Source organism: Thunnus thynnus, chromosome 11, assembly GCF_963924715.1.
Source record: "Thunnus thynnus chromosome 11, fThuThy2.1, whole genome shotgun sequence".
Taxonomy (NCBI): Eukaryota; Metazoa; Chordata; class Actinopteri; order Scombriformes; family Scombridae; genus Thunnus; species Thunnus thynnus.
The window spans coordinates 7,488,591-7,510,583 of NC_089527.1; the positions used below are offsets into that span (position 1 = coordinate 7,488,591).

At 39.8% G+C, this 21,993-nt stretch overlaps 1 protein-coding gene across 14 annotated transcripts in view; it reads left to right on the forward strand.

Moving 5' to 3' along the window:
• Window positions 1-20,829, forward strand: part of tns1b (tensin 1b) — a 174,565-nt gene extending 153,736 nt beyond the window's left edge. For 10 of the 14 annotated variants that reach the window (XM_067603009.1, XM_067603013.1, XM_067603005.1 and 7 more), the window contains 16 exons: window positions 784-864; window positions 3,766-3,959; window positions 4,094-4,232; window positions 7,496-7,591; window positions 8,510-8,690; window positions 8,952-9,994; window positions 10,809-10,895; window positions 12,828-12,956; window positions 13,164-13,256; window positions 14,376-14,453; window positions 15,386-15,454; window positions 15,631-15,657; window positions 16,107-16,275; window positions 17,346-17,414; window positions 17,707-17,736; window positions 17,879-20,829. In XM_067603009.1, the coding sequence (XP_067459110.1) occupies window positions 784-864; window positions 3,766-3,959; window positions 4,094-4,232; window positions 7,496-7,591; window positions 8,510-8,690; window positions 8,952-9,994; window positions 10,809-10,895; window positions 12,828-12,956; window positions 13,164-13,256; window positions 14,376-14,453; window positions 15,386-15,454; window positions 15,631-15,657; window positions 16,107-16,275; window positions 17,346-17,414; window positions 17,707-17,736; window positions 17,879-18,017 (2,624 nt within the window). In that variant the 3' untranslated portion in view covers window positions 18,018-20,829. The remainder of the gene's footprint in view (window positions 1-783; window positions 865-3,765; window positions 3,960-4,093; window positions 4,233-7,495; window positions 7,592-8,509; window positions 8,691-8,951; window positions 9,995-10,808; window positions 10,896-12,827; window positions 12,957-13,163; window positions 13,257-14,375; window positions 14,454-15,385; window positions 15,455-15,630; window positions 15,658-16,106; window positions 16,276-17,345; window positions 17,415-17,706; window positions 17,737-17,878) is intronic. The other 4 variants (XM_067603008.1, XM_067603017.1, XM_067603007.1 and 1 more) reach the window with 4 other exon arrangements.
• The last annotated feature ends 1,164 nt before the right edge of the window (window positions 20,830-21,993 follow it).

Below are 21,993 nucleotides of genomic sequence, written 5' to 3' on the forward strand. Positions count from 1 at the left end.
TTATTCACTGCATCAGTTGTTTTTGTGGCAGCAAATGCAGAACAGAACATGTACTGAAGAGTAATATTGATGCCATCGGCCCTGCACTGAACACATATCTCTCATGGAAAATACTGCTCTGTCCTTATCTCATTTCCTGAATGTCACCTCATCAGTCCCTATCACTCAGGCTCAAACAGGAAGTGATCCCTCCAGCCCAGCAGGTTGACTGTCCCTAGATAAGCACATCAGACATCCTGCAGAGCAGCAAGAAATGGAACAGAGTCAACATAAAGGAGTGTGATAGCTGAACCTTCAGATAACAAACAGAAAGAAGCAGAAAGAGGTTTTCTAGAATCAACAGTATGGTTCACTTAACTTTACTGCGATTTCAATGTAGAGCAATAGTTCATATTACACAAAACAAAATGCTAGTTTAACACCGCCAGGAGTTAGAAATGTAGAATACTGTTTCTGTCAGTTTAATGAGACCCAAATCTGACTGCTTTCTACTTCGTGTATCATAGAAATCCTCCTTTTCTCATGACAAGACAAAACTGTTTCACTTAAGGTTTTTAATGTGGGATTTAGATGTTAGCGTGCACATCAACACTCATAGGTTGATGTCCAAACTGTAACAGAAATGAGCATCTTTTATATAAATAGAAAATATCTGTCAGTTACCTTCTTCTCTTGTTCTTGTCATAGGCGGGACCTCATTTTCTCTCTACTTGTTTACCTTTTCCTATTAGTTTTGTTATGATCGTTCTTCTTCTTCTTCTCATCATTCATCTGTTTTCCCAGAGTACTCGGCTCGTGTCCAAAGTGTCATCCCCAGCATGACCTCTTCTCAGTCTGAGCACCGCCGTTCTCACTCCCTCTCGGGTTGGTTCTCCCGGCCTGTTGAGAGGAACACTTAAAAAAAAAACAAAATCTTTTTCAAGTGTTCCTTCAATCAGTCTGTACCTACTTTGCCTCTGAGTGCGGTGGTTTGCATTTAATCATTTCGCATATCTAATCTTTGAGTACCCCATCTGTAGCTGCTCATGTGTCTTTTTGTCTATGTTTCTCTCTCTCCCTTTCACACATTACACATTTTTCTCTGTCATCATCAGGTTTTCAGAGCATCAGCATCTTCAAACTAACCATCTAATGATCTCTTTGCATACTTTACAGCACCCCTGTTTGCTGTTTGTTCTGCATTGCCTATCTCAAGGTTAGGGAATTACCCCAGCACAGAAAAAAACCCAATTGGATAATGTTAAAGTTTCACAAGAACGAGACAGGGGAAGCACAAAGGAGGCTCTGTCCCTTGCCAGGAGAGTGCATGTCACAAGATCCGTTTTGCCAAACTTGGGGAACAATACCAAGGCCAGGATACACTGGCCTCATTCAAAGCTGCTTTTTTCACTTGCACTATTTTGAAGATTTACAAAGCCAGACAAAGGACACTAAATCTAGGAGAGAGACCACAGTCCTAGTTGGAAACATCACTAAAGCCGTATGCGTCCACTGGGAGACAGCGACCACAATGCAGACAGGATTGTCCTGTGTAGGGCCCGAGGGTGTCAGGGGCCAGTCTGGTTTCTTTACCGCAGACAGCAATATCCTTTTTAGAGATGCAACAGTACGTCAGAGTAGAGTGCCACAGAGAAGATCTCGGATTAGTTGGAATTAAGCTCCAATGACATCTGAAATTATCATGACATTTCTACACTACTGAGTCATTTGTAGTGTTTGAAATAATTTAATTATTCCAGTTTTCAAAACACAAGATTTAAAATAAATGATGATTTGAACTGACTGCCAGAATTTAAATCTTCCTAGTCTTACCTTAGATAACCTCTCTCAGTTGCAGGTTTGCAAATATGGAGACTGTGGTTTCCCCTCCTCTAAAAAGTAAAAAAAAAAGAAACCCACAGGATCACCTATATCAAGTTTATGTTTTTGGAATGAACCTCATGCTTATTCCACATGATAACTGGATTTTAAATAGCCGAGAAATGGGAGAAGAGAAAAAAAAAGTCAGTCCTAGAGATCTCCAGCCATCTCAGCTGGAAGCCATTAGCTGTCGCTAGGGCAACAGGGCAGTGTTTGACAGTGCTCTGCTGTAGAGCAGTGCATCGTGGGTACATCTGGTTCTCAGTTTCCAGGCTTGGTGTGATGGTGGGTGTGTTTCTGTTGGGGGGGGTAGACTACATGCTTTTCAAATCTGTCAGTTCCAAGATTTTTTAACCAACAACCTGCCAACATAAAACTAGATAAATCAAGCATCCTAACTTGTTTAGCACTGATTCTTTTATATTATGTATAAATAACACATTAAATCCTTTTGACACAGTTGGAAGTTTTTGATGGCGAAAACATATAGAAAATCTATTTTAAGACCTCTGAGTTTTTCCTTACACAGGAATGGCAGCTAACTTTATTCCCAACTATTTAACTCTGAAATTTTCCCAGCTACTATCTCTAAATGAGCCCCACAGACACTTGGCCAGGATTTTCTCCCTCACTTTAAAGTGAAGCTAAGTGAAGGGAATATTAATACTTTCACTGTTTCCATAACAGTCAGGTTCATAGGGTCTTGTGTGTTTTTCCATGTATGTAAATGTCTGTTAGCATCGACTGACAAACGCATACATTTTTAAAGTTGCCTATCAGGGGTTTGTTTTCAGTTTGTCTGTGAGATTATTACTAAGTAGAAGAACTGCTGTTATTGTTGTTGTTGTAGTAGTAGTAGTACAACAGGAAGATTTTTAAACCTAATAAGACGGGAGATCTCCACGTCCATCAACCAAACTCTATTTCACTGATAAAATCAATGAGATACAGTTGAAAGCTCCGAAAAAGATACTGTAGATCTTGAGTTATGATTGTTTGATCACAAAAACTCCATATTATCCATGCATGTGTTACAGTGACAGTTGACAAACATCAAGGAAACTAATACTTTGGGTAAACACACATAATTCATAATCCCCAATGTTTCGCGCTTGTTACTTAAACCTATTGTATTTTCCCCTTTTTTCTCCCATTAACATTCATCTTGTGCCAAAGCGCGGGGTAGCCAGTGATAATGTTTCACACTGGCAGAGCTGCTCTTAGAAACACCAGTCAATGGCATTGCATATTAGCTTAAAACTCTTAACTCAAATCCTGTTTGTTTAACGCTGGTAGCTTTCTCTCCCTCTCTCTGACTCTCCCAGTTCAAACCAGATTAACTAAAATGAGCTTACTGGTTGCTTTGAGGTTTAGCCAGAATCAGCCACACTGACGCATTAGATAACTAAAATACGGTTTCCACCAGTGTCTGTATCAGCAAGTCTTGATAATGCGTGCGAGAGAACATATTTCTCCCCGTATTCCAAAAAATAGTTGCATATTATAGTTTACAACTTCACTTTATGTTTCCAAGGTCAGTTTTTATTTTCTCCAAAATTTGAACCTCTTGCAAGAGTTTGTGTGGCGTGTTTGGATGAGGATATCATTCACGGAGAAGCTGCATTAAAAATTTGAGGATTTGTTTTTGGGCTGCAGTTTGATCAGCAGTTAACCCTGCATTAACCTCATGTGTGTGTGCATGTTAAATTTGAAAGTTTGAACAACCACAGCCTCCTGCAAATGCTTTGCAGTGTTTGATTGTCTGTCAAATGCACACGATGACCTGTGCAGTGAGCATTCACAATGGCTGACAACCATTAATCTCTGGTGACAGTGATGGAATTTGCTGGAGCATCTTTGACCAGCCCTTACTGAATTTTAACGCTCGCTTGCACGTCATCTCAGGTGTCCAGGCCCGTGCGATGTCCTCGGATGAGCCTGCAACTCTGCCTCGTCGTCGCATCACCAGTGATGGCCAATACCAGAACGGTCCTGATGATGGTTCCTCTCCTGATGCCCCGGTTCGCTCCCCCATTCGCTGTGTTTCTCCAGAGTTTGTCAACACCATAGCGTTGAACCCTGGAGGACGACCCAAGGAGGTAGAAAGCGTACATTTGGGAACATGAATATGGTGTATATATGTGTGTATGTGTGTTTTTTATGCTTGTGCTCTGTTTTTGCTCTTTCTGCTGCATCAGTGTGTGTTTTTTCATCTCATTGTTCCCCTCTCCAGAAACACATGCACAGCTACCGGGAGGCTTTCGAGGAGATGGATAGTGGGCCCACTGGTCCTACACCCACAGTTGGTGGTGAGGTGTTTCCCCAAACCCCTGCATTCCCCATCTCGCCGCAAACCCCTTACTTCAACCTGTGTAAGTTTCCCCTCTGGCTGACAGAAGGCACTGTGGAGCTCAGGCATAGTTAGATACTCAAGATGATGAAGAGATCCTAACTGAGGGTTGTATTTGACAACAGAGAATTATTCTTATTTTTGAGATTCGTCTAAGACTTGTGTCCTCATGCAGTATGGCAGGTTATCCTTGGAAACAAAAAGTTACTCCAAACATTACAACCACATATTGATATAAATTTTAAAGGGCTAGCTCGCTTCTTGAAATGCCGTCCAGATGTTTCTGGTGGTGAGAGTATTTTTTTTAATGAGATAGGAAACGTGATTGATTTATGTATGTACATAAATGGTTGCAACTGTCTAAAGAACTAAACAACAGTCCACAGAAGATCATAATATATTTAAGTAGTTTCACTTAACATTTCATTCTTGAATGCTAATATTTATCCCAGCAGTGGTTACTTTCTGGTTTCTTACTTTAAGTGGAACAAAAGAAATGTAGATAAACTTGTGATACTGATGAAAACCCACTGTAGCAAAAGTCTTTCAAACCCATGAGGTGAAAAAGAGTTTTCATCATGTTTTTAGTCACTCAAAGTACTTTATTTTGACTGAATTTCTCTCTTTATGCACTCCATTTGGTACCACATATTCCAAGGAGTGAAAAAAATATTCCCACTATTACCTCATCCCATTTTCATTCAGATTGTAAATGGGCTGCCTATCCAATGTCCAGTGTACGAGTGGGAAGTTGCAGCCTTCTGGCCTTGTATTGGCTCATTAAAATGCCTGAGTGGCCACGTCTCGTGAAGACTGAATCTATCTTTTCTCTCAAGAATGTCTGTAGTCATCATTCACAAGACGCAAAATGCAAAAAAAAAAAAAAAAGAAGGGAAAGAAAGACAGCTAAAGGCCAAGTCAGTCTGGTGTAAAAGTGATGTCCAGAATTCAAATCTGGCCTGCTGCTTGGTCACATGTCATGTTCTTCTGTCTTTCCCATTCAGACATGAGTTGACAAGAAAAAACTATTATTCTACAAGGCCAGAAAACAGAAAAGATATACTGTAGATAAATAGATCAACCGACATACATACAATTGAGGATAAATATACACATCCTCATCTCCCAATTTTTTCCCACCCCCACCCCTCTCAGTCTCATATACACCCCACACTGAGTTACACAAGAGTTATGTATTAGGTAACACGTCATTTGCCAAGTCTACCAATTACCTCATCTAGTCCTCTTGCCTATCTCCCCCAGGGCATATCCATAAAAGTTAGTCATAAAAACATACGCTCTGTAGTATAACGTCCCTCCTTATCCTCAAAGTGGGAACATTGAATACACACTGACACGGAGCAGAAGCATTTTCTGAGATATAAGTATGTTGAACAAATTGTCAAGATAAAACTGTTGCAGGTTAGTTTGTTTCCTTCATTGTTTGTGTTTTTAAGGTCTTAACGGACCACAAATCTTGATGTTCTGTCTCTCACATGAGCACAAAACGTAGTAAAACAGGTGTCATCAGTTAACTGAAAAACAGTTTTGCAGTTTCTGGCAAAACTCGTTCAAGGTGCATGGTTAGTTAATTGATCAGTGCACGTGACACCGGATTTATTTCCCATTATACTGTCATTTGAGGAGTGTCTACAAATCACATTCCCCAAGTGTCCACTTAGGCTGCCCTACACACCCCATCCATGATTAACTGTGGGGCATCTAGGCTGCAAGTACAAAGAATTGATTTGGATTCTTTGGTAAGTGGGCGATGCATGTCTCTCTTCCGGAGTTCCACTGTCCCACGAAGTCAGCCATATTGATCCCCCTTCCCCTCCCTACCCTGTCCTTGTCCCTTCTCTCTGCTCGAGTGACCCTTTAGCTGTTACTTATCACAGTCCTGCACCGCTTTGGCATGAGAGCAACACGAGAGCAGCACTAGCAACAAAATGGACATGATAAAGGATAAAACACACACACCTCATACCCAGTAGTTCACTTTTTATAGTTAACGATCAATGCAAGTTTTTTGCTAATATAATAGGAATGACATATAATGCAAAATGGGGAATATGAAGTTAAAAATGAAGTCTCAACACATGCACACATCCATTCAACCATATACGTGAAGCACAAAGACATGCAGTTATTTCAAACTTCCATGTTTTCAGCTGCTGCTGCTCTCTGTGTTGCTGTTGTCATTTGTATTTGGATTTTTGTTCCTGCCTTATTTCACCACAGCCAGCACTCTGCCTGCCACCCTGACAGCCTTGATTACCCTGCCATTTATGTCTTGTCCTTTTGTGCTAGCAGTATGCGTTTGTTATCACAAGAGTTTTTTTTTTTCCTTCCACATAATTATTTGTGTTTATGCTGGAGAGGAAAGAAAGGAGTGGTTGGCACTGTAAAGGAAGACAACAGGTGGAACAGAGATTTATGTAGTGGAAAGCGTTACCTGGAATAAAACACATTCACAGTTACAATGATTATAGTAATATACGTCTAAATATGAATCACTAAGGCTCTTGTGGTAAAACCCTCTACTCCTCATCTTTCCCTCCGGTGTTATCGTAGCAGAGACTGTGTCAAAGTTCCTGCTTTTTTCATAGGCAGTAGTGGCAACACATCATTAAAATGAATACAGTGGCGTTAGCATTGCTAAAAATATAAAGAATGTAAAACTAATAAAAGCTATAGAGTCTATAAAACAACTGAGGGATCAAAATGTCATTTTCCTGTAACATGACAAGCTCCCAGGGAGCTAAGTACCCTTTGATGAGTTCAGTTTGACCCAGCTCTGCTTTGATGACACACGCCTTATTCTGCTGATGGTAGAGTGAGGTGGTGTCACAGCCAGAAGTTCACGCGCATGTTTTGCTCCTCCATCAGAGCATGAGGAATGGACACGCCTTCTGAAAATGTTGCTCCTGTGTCACTGTTTCTTGCCTTGACAGCTTTTTACCTGTTAGTATTAGCAGTCAACTTCATATCGACTACAGTAGATCACTATTGAAAAACACAGAAAAACAGACCATGTGGAAATTAAATTGATATGAAATTGAAGGTTTTATACACTGTGGCACAAGTCTCTCCTTTACTTCTTACTTTTTTTTGTCAAAATGATGATAAATAACTGTCAGAATGTGTCACTGATTTTATAGAAACATTTGTATTCTGCGAGTACGGAGAATATGTTTGTGCCTAGGGAGCAAAGAACAGGTAGCAGCTGTCAAGATTGCTGTGATGTATGATGTTGTCAGCTGGTAACTGTCTATTTTTCTTCAGGTCGGTCCCCTCCTGGTCTCGCCAAGACTCCACTGTCAGCCCTGGGTTTGAAACCCCACAATCCGGCAGAAATCCTCCTCAATCAAACCGGCTCAGGTTGGTTGTAACATTCCTTTTATTAGAATTACAACCTTTGGTAGTCTCTGTGGAAACTCAAATATGGAAATGATGATGAGGCAAGAACTAAATCCAAGTTGTTATTATTTTCAGATGCTGTTGAAGGTTTTGTTTGTAAAACAGATGTAAAACAAGCTTATACTTTGAAGTAAGAAAAGCTGAAAAACACAAAAATGCAATGACATTTTTATGCTTAAAATAACAGATCAGGCATTTGAGTTGGCTTAATCTTTAAACCCTTATTCCTAGCAGCTAGTGTACCAAAACAACATGTTAAGCATCTCGACCTTTACCCTTTCCCAAAATACACACTCTCTGTGTTTGCTGTTGAAGGCTACATGGGAACGCCTAACTTCTAGTACTATGAGTTCTTTTTGACGTCCCCTTTCATAAACACACACTATGAACACCAAATTAAAAAAAATATATAGCACAGAAAAAAAAAACTTTCCAACTCCCTTGCTGTACCTCTGTTCTTTTACAATCCTCTGTTTCTCTGGATTATCTCACATGATGCCTCACAGATGATGAGAGCAGTGAGGGAGAGGAAGGTAAGAGTGATGCTGTAACGCCACAGATCATCATCAACATTCATGTTTTTTAACTTCATTCGACTGTTATTTAGTCTTAGTCCACCTACATATCGTTTGTGGTGAAACCATTTCCACTTGTTGAAAAGTCACAACCACTCCCACAGCAGCATTTGTGCCACTCTTGTTTGAAGACACCTATTTTCACGGTTTTCATTCCTTTTTTTTGTGTTGTATCACCCGTATTGACTATGATGAGACACCCCATCATGTAATACGCATTGGAAACCACTGGATTATCACACACACAACATACAGCTGTTGTAAATGTGTGGCTCATAGAAAAAACCCCCTCTCTCATACGCAGCACCAAGAAGCTATGTGGAGTCTATTGCAAGGTCGGCAGCGGCAGTCGGAGAGCCGTCCTCGTCACCTCGGAGTCTTAGCCCACCGGGAGAGACTACAGGTCAGCAGAGAAGTCCAAGTCCCTCCTCCCATGCCCTGAACCCACCTTTGTCCAGCAGCAGTCCCATCCTGAGCTCACAGGGGTGAGTAAGAAACAGAATGTGTTTTTACTTTTCAGTCCAAAGCCACATCCGAAGAATTAACCATAAAGAAATTAGAGAATATGTTTAAAGTAGAAAGAGTTGTCTTTTGGAGCCATAGATGGCTTTTTAAATTGCTTTTTAGTCTGCAAAATCATGCATCCAATCAAACTGTTTGATCTGTGTACTCTTCAATTTCTTCAAAAGGAAAACTTTGCACAAAACCTTCAGATGGTTAACACATGTTTCTCGATTCTCTTCCAGTGATCGCCCCTTAGCAGAGAGCAGCGTTAGCACTCCGTCCCAACCCACTACTGATTCGGGCTTCCGCTCCCAGGCTACAGAAAGTGCCTACCCCACTCCTACCCCCTCATATCAAACCCTGAATACCCCCCCTTCTTCCTACCTGGATTCCAGCTCTCCAGCTTCTTCCTCACTTGGCACTACTACACCTACACTGTCCTATCTTGGTCCCAACGCCGTACTGGGGGGCTATGTGGCCTCAGATTCTAGCCTGCCCACCTCAGAACTGTCCCAGACTACGCTCAGCCATGGAGGTCCCCATGCACAGTACCGGACGAACATCCTCGGTCCCACACACAACCCCGTCCTCCAGCAGCGCCCTACTGTTTGTCAGGATGGTCCCCCCATGGGCCAGCAAATACCACCAGCTAATGGCTTTGAGGTGGGTATGCCAGGTATCAGCGGCAGTCCCATCCTCGGTCACCGTCTGTCTCAGGGAGCTCAGAGCAGCCCGGTCCTTAGCAGACAGACCGCTTTGGGACAGGGGTCTCAGCGAAGCCCAGTCCTCAGCAGACAGCCGTCCCTGGGCCAGCCCTTGCAGAGCAGCCCTGTGCTCAACCGACAACCACCTATCACACATCCCCAAGGAAGTCCAGTGTTGGGTCGCCACCCATCTGTTTCACAGATGTCCCAGAGAAGTCCCAGTTTGGACCGTCACCCCATGCACAGCGGTTACACCACCCCAGATGAGAGGCATGGGAACCTGTCCAGACAGAGCAGCTCTTCGGGCTACCAGGGACCACCAACACCTTCTTTTCCCATCTCGCCTGCAGGCTACCAGGATGGGGGGACGATGGGGATGGGCGTAGGGTTCCGGCAGGGTAGTCCAGCCCCCAGTTTTCAGCCCCAGCTTCCCGAGAAAAGGCGCATGTCAAGTGGTGATAGACCAAATGGAGCGCTGTCATATGGTTCATTGAACGGGAAGATAATGTCCCCAGCAAGTGGAGGACCCACTCCTGGCTACTTCCACACCCTCTCCGACTTCTCCAGGTTCAACATGCCTGGTAAGTACATACATTCTCTGGAGTTACATGATAACAGATTTCCTTCTCTGTTTGTTTCTCTACCTTTCTGAAACACCCCAATCCAGATGCTGAGGGGGCTCTATAGCTGTAGAGTGGCTTACAGCCCAGTGTGTTGGCAGCCATCTCTCTGCTTGTACTATCTATTCTATGTACATAGGACGCCGTCTAATATGGTGGCAGAGACCGACAAGCCTTTTCTTGTTCAGGGATTTACTTTATTGTAACTTTATTATGGCATTTTGGATTCTTGCTGGATTCTTATTGCCAGAATTTGATGGTCCCTCACAATTTTCCAACTCAGTTTACCAGTTTTCTCTCGATTTTCTCTCTTTCCATTGCCATTTCTAAACAAAATATTTTTCCAAAGGATGTTGATGCCATTTGATATGTACATTCAGAAATTTTATGCTTCGCCTTAACCAAAACCATGCTATGCTCACAATCACAATACTGGAGGGTACCAGTACAAGCAAAACAGGCAAGAATAGTTTATGAAATTAGAGTTTTCTGGTTTCCTGCAGGGTTTTGGAGTGCTGGCTTTTTCCATGTTTTACATGATTTGACCAAATGTAAATACCAATACACAATACGCCTCCCTCCAATCAGCAGTAAAAGAACATAATGAGTCTATATTCAAGCTTTTGGGTGTTATCTTAAATGACGTGTATGGTCTATTAATGTTCTGTACTGCTGATCGTTGGTTGGTAGGTTTTTCGACAAGACACATACATTGCTTGTCATTCACACTGATGTAATTTTATGTGATGTTAAAATGAATTTTGTTTCATCGCAGATGGAAGTCCTGAGAGCAGGCTGAATGTCAAGTTTGTCCAAGACACGTCTAAATACTGGTACAAGCCAGATATTTCCAGGGAGCAAGGTAGGATCCTACAAACATGAGGATTGTTTTTTTCACTGTGTGGCATAATGTTTACACAATTCTATTAAAGGAATAGTCCACCAGAGATGTATATTTTGAAAATCAAAGTCTCAACCCAAAGTCAATCTCAAAGTTTGTAGCTTGCAACTTTATGCTTGATTACCTTGGTTGCGAGCAACAGAAATAAACAAATAACCTTGCTAGGGACAAGCAGAAGCTCTGTGTTAAGCAATATTTAGGCAAAACTAACTAACTACTTACTTCTTAATTGAAAGTTGTGATTTGAAAAGTTTGAAACTGGGTCACTGTTGTTTTTGACTGAGTATTCCTATGAAGCATTGAACATTTGGCTGGAATGATTAAACTCTTGTGATTCAACTTTAATGCTTTTGTTGAATTTGAAGTCATGGTTTTGAATTTCCCACACTGACGCCAAGGGACCTTCATCACGTTTGATAAATGCATGTACACACATACACAATAATGAATATGCTTATAGGAACCTGCACAATATACATGTACACACAAAAATATTTCTGTACTTGTGTGTTTGGTTATGTGTTTTGGTTATGAGGTCAGTGGCTATTGGCTGCCCCATCTGCATTGGCTCACAGTCCATATTGGATTATATCATGTTAAACACAAGCACATGCTCTACTGCAATGACATCACACATGCACACATGCATGCACACACACACACACATGCACTCAGTGTTTGTACTTAGTGCCATCCACTCCCAAAAGGAAAGCCACACCATATGTAACGAATTAGGAAACATCTGCATGTATTGCTCATCTCATCCATCGTCCTTCCTTAAACTGTCTCATGTGGACAGACTGAGGCATTGAACTAAATAGTGAAGTAATGGATCTGAAGCTCTTCTCTTTGAACAATGAAGTGTCTGAAGCAAAGTCGTGTTAAAAGTTGTAGATTTAATGAAATACAGAATGACAGCAATTTTTTAAACAAAGGGTCAGGACCTGTTTCACCTTAATCTCAGTTAATCTTTACTTTTTCACTTTTTGCTCCAATTTTTCTTTAGTTCACCTTGATCTTTTAATATGCTTACCATCTCTGACATCTAACTCTTGTTATCCAAATTCAGTCCGTGCAGTGAAATAAGTCACATTTCACATGCCTTCTCCTCTTTTTGATTTCCCTAACATACACATCTTGTCACATCTACTCACAAGTAATGTACTGCTGTGCATAATTTAGTATCATGTGTCTCTTCCTGTTTGTTTATATTGGATGTTACTGAGTGTATGTTTAAATTGTGACCTGCTAAAGGCCTGGAGATGTAAATTAGCTCTAAGCTAACTCTAATACAATACATCAAATAGTAATATTTATGTAGAATATTGGACATGATCCCTTACAAATACCTAAATAAAAAGACATGAACTAATTGCGAACATCAGCCAACATGCTCACAATGACAATGCTAACATGATGTTTTGTTTAGCAAGTATAATGTTTGCCATGTTTGCCATCTTAGTTTAGCATGTTATCATGCCAACATTTGTTAACCAGTTTATAACACAAATTACAGCTGAGGCTGATGGGAAAGGCTTTAGCTTTGCAGGTATTTGGTCACAAACTAAGTATTGGACTCAATTAAATGGCCTGATGATGGCACTAGATGAAAAGTCTGTTGAGTTTTTACAATTCATCCTGAGGGGGGACATGAATGCATGCATTACATTTCAATGGCAATAGTACATACAATAGTTGTAGAGATATTTCAGTCTGGACCAAAGTGGTTTCACTTTGGTTTGGTGTCTGACATCGCTAGAGCCTCGCTGATAGCAAGGCTAAAAATGGAAAGGAGCAGACCATCTACATTATCCATCAGTCGCGTAGTTTATCAGTTCCCAGAATACTAATGTTGTGATAACAGGAAATAACTGAATGTCCACTGTGTTACAGCGATCGGCCTGCTGAGAGACAGGGAGCCCGGAGCCTTCGTTATTCGGGACAGTCATTCGTTCAGGGGGGCTTACGGCTTGGCTATGAAGGTAGCCTCTCCTCCGCCATCAGTGCATCAGAGCAAGAAAGGTAAGGGACAGGATGGTGGGTGATATGATTATTTCATGGCAGTTACAAATGCAACAGGTATTTATTCCGGCTACTCAGTTGTTTTGTGTATTTGTCAAGGTGGAGACTGATTTACTGCTAATACCAAAGATATGAGGTGATGTCTACGTGCTAATCAGCTGAGTATGACCTAGAATTACTCACCCCTCTCCCTCTCTTGTGTTGCAGGTGACATCACCAATGAGCTGGTGAGGCACTTCCTGATTGAGAGCAGCCCTAAAGGAGTGAAACTGAAGGGTTGTCCCAACGAGCCTTACTTTGGTTAGTGAAGACACCTGCTGCCCTCTCTCCTCCCTGAAACACATTCTCACACGCGAACTGACAGTTTAGTAAAACCATTAAGAGTTTGGAGGAAAAGTCAAACATGAGTGTGTTTCGTAGACCTTTATTTACAAATCAGTACGCTGCTCCTCTCCTGCCTTTGTTTCTTCCAATTCCTGTAACATTTAATCCGACTGTAATTATAGTATTGACTGAAATGATCTAACTCATGTTCTCCCTACTAATTACAAAGCTGTATGACGTGTGTGTGTGTGTCTGTGCGAGTGTGTGTTTGTGTGTATGTACTGAGAGAGACGGAGCTCTTCTGCCAAATACAAAATGGGGCAAGCTGACTTTTGTAAACTTTTTGTCTAGCCTCTTCTTTCTTCTTCTTCCATCTTCAACTCATCTCTCTTTTTACTGTGTGTAGTTGCTGATTATAAGAAGGATGATGAGTTTTCTCTATATTACTAATAGTTTTTTTTTATCATCCACAAAACACGTTTAACCAAATCCATTAATCTCAGAGGATGAATAATAGGTGATGGGCGTCATAATTAAACAATTAATGATATGACTTTGTATAGGAAAGAGTACAATAAAATAGAAGATATAAATAATAGTATATGTTATAGTATTTTTTACAAAAATGCATGTAGAATATTGTATTTACTTGTTCTGTAGGTTTACTCAGTTGTTACTCATCACAACAAATACAACCAATAACTGATAAAAATGTCCAGTATTTGGTTATTTTTCCTATGCATTTTGGCTTTATTTTGAAAACCTTGAATTATTTTATTTTGAAAGTGTTTGGTGTTGATTCAACCAGACGTTTGCCAAATTATTGCCACAACACACCACTTAAACATTATTTCCTTAAATACACTATTATCACAAAAAAAGTAGCAGATCTCTAAAGCCATACTGACCGTTTTAATAATAACACTGAGATTCATGTGAAATATTTCTGACACTGGTGAAAAGAGGTAAAAACTACAACTGAGGACACTGAGGAGCTCACTCTCTACAAAATGTGGATTCCAAAGAATGAAATTCAAGAAATGTTCAAGATGAATAAATGTCTGTTTGTGATTGTTTCTTGTGTTTGTTTGGCAGGCTGTCTTTCTGCGTTGGTCTACCAACATGCCATCACACCACTGGCCCTGCCCTGCAAACTACTCATCCCTACCACAGGTCTGTGCAGCGTGTGTCCTCACTGAAGATTTTTTTTGCATTTTAACTGTTTCCTTGTTGTTTCTCAGAAATCACATTATGTTAATGGAATTTCTACAGATGAAAGCTCTATTTAAACTGAAAGCCTTTTACACAAGTTCAGCATTTGCTTACTGTGATCAATGTCAACATGTCAGACCGTGAGAACTTGTGTGAGTGGTGTCAGGTGTATCTACAGTGTGTTTGTGTGTCTGACCAACATTAATATGTTCAGTCCTCAATCAGTGATTTCTCCAGCAGCACTCAGTTGCCTTAACATTCATAAGGAGTGCATCAGGTTTAGAGCTGAAATGATTAATCAACAGAAAATTAATTTGCAACTATTTTGATAAACAATTAATTGTTGAAGTAACTTTTTAAAGCAAAACATTTTCTAGTTACAGCGTCTCCATTATAATTTGCCGCTTTCTTCAAGTTATGGGAGAGTAAATGGACTAGTCTTTGCTTTTAAACTGTTTGTCTGACAAAACAAGTGATTTTGAAGACGTCACATCGGGCTTCAGGAGATTCTGATTGAGAAATAAACACAACCGATTGATCAAGAGAATAATTGGCAGATTAATCGATAATGAAAATAATACTTAGTTGCATTTTTAAACATTTTATGTTCAGAATATTACTTAGTTGCCCCACATTTTAACTTAATTTTGCTCCAGGCATTTTCATCTGTTTTAGTGCTAGTTATGATTTATAACATATTACCATTGTTTTCTTTATTACAGGTAAATATAATAATAAGAGTGTGATAATAATCAGTGGAGAGATTGGAACCTATGCAACCCTTAACATAGACATAGGCGTGTGCTGACTTTTAGTGATGGAGATTGTGAACATACACCAGTGCAACTAAATGAAAACTGAAATTAAAGCATTATGTTGTTTGTTTTATGTAGATCTCATTGAGGAGGTGCCAGAGGTGGCGACAACAAATCCACTGGCTGAGCGACTGAAACAAGGAGCAGGTAAAAACATAGACTCACTCACACTTTTAAAAGCAGCCCTCTAAACTTATACCAGTCTCACATTTAGAGATTCAAATACAGCCGATACAGCTTTGAGATTCTAGGACATAAGTACTATTGATGTCCTGAATCATCCAATTCACTTGACTGACAACATGACGTCCTTGTTATCCCAGTGCAGAGGGCCCCTGCTGATTCCCATGGTAAACCCTGTGAACTTTTATTCGGAAACCTACATCTGGAATGTGCATCCTATGCGTTTTTCTTGTCTGTCTGTATGTGTTGGTACTTGCACAAATGAAGATAAAAACAAACGGACCTATGGACATGAATTCCTTTAGAGATGTCTTTAGATTTTGTCTCTTAACATCAGTGTCCCGCTTCTCGTCAATAACAACAGGCAAGAATGTTGTATGTGGAATGATTTGGATGGATTTAAACCCCGGCTTTGTTCCAGAAAGCATGCTCTCTAATGAGAAGACATTGAAATGTATGCATGAACAGGCAGTAATGTTTACTTTAACAGTCATTAATAACATGCTACAGGATTCATTTTGGAAACAATACAACATGTACAGTTCTTTGTGCTCACAGAAGGAGTGAAATTTATGTTTCTTTAGTTATCTGACCGGGACGTCTGCTCTCTTCCCAGCATGCAACGTGCTCTACATCAACTCAGTGGAGATGGAGTCCCTGACGGGCCCTCAGGCTATCGCCAAGGCCATATCTGAGACACTGGCTGCCGCTTCTTCACTTACTGCCACCGTTGTGCACTTCAAGGTGTCTTCGCAAGGCATCACACTGACTGACAACCAGAGGAAGTAAGTACGGATGCTGCCTGCTCAGTGCTTAACGACGTCTGGAGATTGTTTTATTGATGTCTCACAAGACAAACATTGCACGACATCTGGAGATGTTGATGCAGACGTGTTTGTAGAGAGCTTTGAACATGTCTTGAGAAATATATTTGGTTTTGAGGAGCAAGTATCAACATGTGTCACCGCACACAGTCAAAAGCAATAAATAACTGCTAACACAGGATTAAGGGATTAGGGTCTTTTTATTTACTCAAGTATTTCAATCAAGAGCCCAGTTTTGTTTGGGTATTGTGCAAAAGTTTTAGGCACTAAAAGTAAAGTGGAAATGCTTTAAAAAATAACGCCATAGCAAGTTTTTCTTCATCAATTGACTCTTTACAAAGTGCAATAAACAGAAGAAAACGAAATCAGATCAATATTTGGTATGAGGACGCTTTGCCTTTAAAACAGCAGCAGATCTCCTCGATACACAGTTTTTCAAGGTACTTGGCAGGTCGGTTGTTCCTGCATCTTGGAGAAGTTGCCACACTTCTTCTGTGGATTTTGGCGTCTCAGCTGCTTTCTGTCTCTTCATGTTAATCCCAGACTGACTCCATGATGTTGAGAACAGAGCTCTGTGGGGGCCAGACCATCTGTTGCAGGACTCCTTGTTCTCCTTGTAGCTGAAGATAGATCTTTATGACTCTGGCTCTACGTTTGGGGTCGTTGTCATGCTGCAGAATAAATTTGGGACTGATCTCTTATGGATGCATTATGGATAAGATACTAAACATCTAAAGTACCTAAAACTTTTGCACAGTACTGTATATATAAAAATATCATATATATATTTAACCCATACTTCAAAACCTGCATCACAAGTAGAGTGGCATTAGTAACACCTCTCACTGTTACCAGTTAAGTTACCCTAAGTTGCTTTCTGCACCATTTCTGCCTCGCTGGTTCCTGTGCTAACACCACCCAGCTCCACACAGTATCATCTGCCTCTACATACATAGATGAACGTCAAAATGTCTTTTTATTGATGTATTTTGATGTTTCTATAATCTTATCTTGGTTTGCGTCTTTTACAGGCTTTTCTTCCGACGCCACTACCCTTGCAACACCGTCACGTTCTGCGATATTGACCCTCAGGACAGAAAGTGAGTACAGAGACGTTATAATCATCATTTAAAATAGCACCAGTTGTTTGTTTTAACCTACTCAGGTGCAAGATAATTGATGTTTAACAGTCAAAGGAAGGTCCAAACATCTGTTATACATACTATTATCATACTTGTTGTTGCTTATTATGCATATATATAGGTTAAGAAATGATAGTAAATGACTATCTTCACTCACACCTGAAAATATTGAAGCAAGTCCACAGTTTGCTTGTATTTTTCAGTGTTAAAATGTTAAAATTGACATAAAAATTTCATGAAATCTTCACAGATGGAGCAAACCTGAGGGAGGCACAGCTAAGTAAGTAAAACTTCTATGGATGAAATTTCTTCATTTGATTTTGTCAAATGTGAAAGTCTTTTAATAGAATTTGTTGACAATAATAAGAATATAGAATAACTCCAACTTTATCTTACAACCATCTCTACCTTTATCTTTCCAGGTTGTTTGGGTTTGTGGCACGAAAGCAGGGAAGCACAACCGACAACATCAGCCACCTCTTCGCTGAGCTGGACGCTGACCAGCCCGCCAGCGCCATCGTCAACTTCGTCTTGAAGATGATTGGCTCGCAGAAACGATGAGAGCTGTCAGCAAACCCTGGCGCTTTTTTAAATGCCTTTGGTTATTTTCTTTCCTTTTAAACCACAGACACTTCCTTTCTGCTTTGGACAATTTAGCATTTTGGTTTTACACCTCACCTTATTTTTTCCTGCTCTTTTACATTTAAGCAAGCGTGTGTGCGTGTGTGTGTGTGTGTGTGTGTGTGTGTGTGTTTGTGTATGTAAGCAAATGAAAGAGAACAAGACAGAAAGAAAAAGTGTTGTGTGTGTGTGTGTGGCTTGCATGCATGTGCTTTTCTTCTTGGACGGACAGAATGGACCAGAGGAAGTGCAGGATGGGGCGTGGCTCTGTGTGACAATAGGACGGGAGGCGGTTTCGATCTCCACGGAGGGGTAACACATGAACAGCAAAAAGGGGGGAATGACATTGTGTGTGCAAATGTTATTTTTAAGCAATTGTTTATTTTTTATTTTTTTAAAAGAAGAAGTCAAGTTGTGTGATGTAAAGGTGGATTGTAAATCTATCAGGCTTTTGACTGGTCAACCAAAGATTTTAAAAAAGTAGTCAGGGCGTGAATAGTGTGCCACTGTCAGAGGGTCGGAAGTATTCTTTTGTAAAACAAATATGGCTGCTTAATCAAAAAATACCGAACTGTTTCTTTTCTGTATGTACTGATACTGTAGGTCAATTTTTGCACCGTAGCCATCTTGCAAACAATGTTTTTGGACATTTTTTGCAGCCGGCGAGGTCTGTGTAAATACTCTAGATTGCTTTATGAGTAGGACTGTTCTAGATGACATTTGGTGCCTGACTTTCTTTTGTAATGCAGAGCTTTTTAAGAAAAAGAAGAACATAAAATTCATCCAGGCCGTCTTAAATATGCAAATAGCCGAACTTGGAAATAAGGATGTTCTGCAAAATTCCACAGGTCCTTCCCTGTTTGATGTAGTAGTGTCGATAAACATGCGACGGATGTTAAAGTGCAGCTACAGTCCGACAATATCAGCTAAACCAGATTTGCTGTCTCCGTGTGAACACAGAAAAGCATTACCGAGAAGGTAATCGAGTCATTACATCCACACTAAGGTCTGTCAGACAAGCAAAGTAGAGGATTAGCTTCCTATCTGCCACCAGTCTCTGTTCACAGCACATAGCCGCACTATTTCCCTCATTACTGAAGGGCCGGACGTTGTTTTGTGAGGACGATCTTTATAGAAAAGTCTTGGTCCGATTCTACCGCTCTTCAGTTTTTCTGCATCGAAAGTTTCTGTCAATAGAAAGCAGCTCTTTGCGTCAGCCGGCCAAAACTGTTATAACACTCACACCCTACCCAAAAGTAAGCTATACATATAAATATACATATATAGATATATATAAAACTTCCAAACAGTGACTTAAGATATTTATTTTTTTGCTTTGTTGCTCTATGTTATCTTGTATACATGTATTATAAAGTATACATCATGATTACTGAAAAACGAGAAGAAAAGAATGCTTTTTATTTTGGCTAAAGTCAAGTGCGTTGACATATATAAGGTGTAAAGTGTGTGCATTTAAAAGTGTATCACTGTTGTTTTTTGAATGTTTTTTTTTTTCACAGCATTACTTCCTTTTGTTAACATTCTTGTTTTCAGCATCAAAGAAGCTTCTTGGGGAGGCTATTTGTGTTTTTTTTTTTTTTTTTTTTTAAAAGAGGGGAAATATTTTGTATGAAAGATTGTTGTTATAAAAGTCCAAATTGGAGTTATTCTAAAGTGACGCCAACACAATTGTTTTATTAACTTAAACCTGCCTAGAAAATACATTGTCCAAGTTTAGCACTTAAAATGTCAAAGTATTATCAGTGTGTTTGTACAAATGAAAAGCTGACAGACCCCATTTCATGTCATTTTTGCGTGTGTGCGGTGGCAGCAGAGGGGGTCTGAAACTTGTCAAGAGCAAAACCAGTTCAGTCAGTAGCTGCTGCCCTCATGTGGTGTAGAAAGATCATTACAACAAGAGCCACTTTTTATTCTAATACAGTGTTTTAGCTGTGATCATGGCACGTCAAAGGGTAAATGTTTGAGTTAAAATAATTTGATCACAGAGAAAAATAACTTAAAGATCTTTAATTTTAATGTTTAGTCTTGCTTTTGCATTTTTTTAAAAAAAAGTCCCATTCAAGGATCGAGTAATACAGATTACAACTGGTTCCTTTTTTTTTTCCTGATACCTTACAGTAGGATCAGTTGGCAGAATGATGTAAACTGATTAAATAAGGGTTAGTTTGAGGGCCTACATTGACTCAAATGTACTTCTTCAAAAATTAAAAAAAAAAAAAAAAGAAAAAATACAGCACTTACAGGGCTTTTTATATCTGACTAGAGTGTTCCATTATTTATTAACAGAAGCCTGCATGCTCAAGTCGTTACCTTAACGCTGCTGACTGTAATCTTTACACAGTATCTGCAAATCTTACTCAGTCCACTCTTTTCAAGAACGACGCCCATAGGTAGTAATCCAGTTTTGTTTTTCCTATGATGACTGTCACGTTTCAGTGTCTTGACTTGGCTTATGAGACATAAGAATCTATATTTTTTTTGCCTACACGATGCTTGTCGAGAAAAAGGGGACTTCATCACCTTCAAACCTAATGTTAGCCATTTGTTTGCCGAAAGATGGAAACCCCGGTGGCGTCTGCCCACTTTGACAGATCAGTCTGGACTGTAGAATGTGTGTGAATGAGCTACTATGCCTGTATAGAGCTTTGTCATTTTTGGTTTGCTACATTGTATGGCTTTTACTATTTCTGATGGAAAAAAAAAACACATTAAAAAGCAGTACAAATCAAAATGTTTGAGGAAAAGTTTGTTCTTTTTTTTTTTTTAAACATGCAGTTTGTTGTTACACTGACTATTAACAAAATAAGGGTTTAGGTTAGTTTGTCATGAAGATATTTGCTTTCATTAATAAAATCCTCATTTCTGGAAGAGTTTTACAAAAAAATAAAAAGCATTTTTGATGGTCCATTTAACATAACAACCACTTAAAGAGAATCGGACTACTGCAATAAAACCTTTTTTATGTTCCTGGCTAACTTATGGCACAGAGGCAGGGCAAATTAATGACACCATGAAACAGCTTTTACTTTTACATTAAGATCTGTCTAATAAATAGGACATTAAGACATAAACTACATAATATCTTCCTAACTGCGATGTTTGGAAGATAAAAGCCTGTCATGTGGGAGTCATTACTGCTTTTTTAGAGTCTGATCAGTGGCATAAACATGTTATTTATGTGTGCAATGCATCTTAGGTTTATCAGATGTTATGTCTTATTTATTTACTGGGACCATGTACAGTTAAACATAAATGCTACCATTGATGGACTGAACCAGAGTTAGCTTATAGCTCATTTTCATCTGCCGTCCCTTCAGCAGGTTACAATTAAAAGCAAAATAACAAACAGTACAAAGTACACAGGACACATTATACAAAATACAAAGCTACACACAATAGCACATCACATACACCCACAATGTCAACTAGAAATGACTAATGTTTGCTTGTCAAATTAAAAGCAAGATTATTTGAGATTTTATTATTATTAGATGAGATAAAATGTAGAGTCAGTGCTTTACAAAGCTGAGTAAGGATCTTATTTTACCACTTAATGTAAACCATATTTTTTTCCCCAGGATGGCAAAGTCATGACCTGCCCTATTCTGCCTCTGATTGGTTTACCCTGATATTCTTACCTTAACCCTAACCAATCTCACTCCTCATGCCTAAACCTAACCAGAGACAGTTCAGAAAGTTAGTCAAAGAGCAGCTTTGACCTAACCAACCCAACCAATGAAGGCAATGAGTACTAGCCAATCAGAGGTGGAGTAGGGCAGGTCATGACTTCACCATCCTGGGAAAAAAAAACACAATTGGCTTACTGTAATGGGTATTGTTACTACATGTGTAAGGATGCGTCTCTTATTGAAAATGTTAAGAGAGGCAGATAATC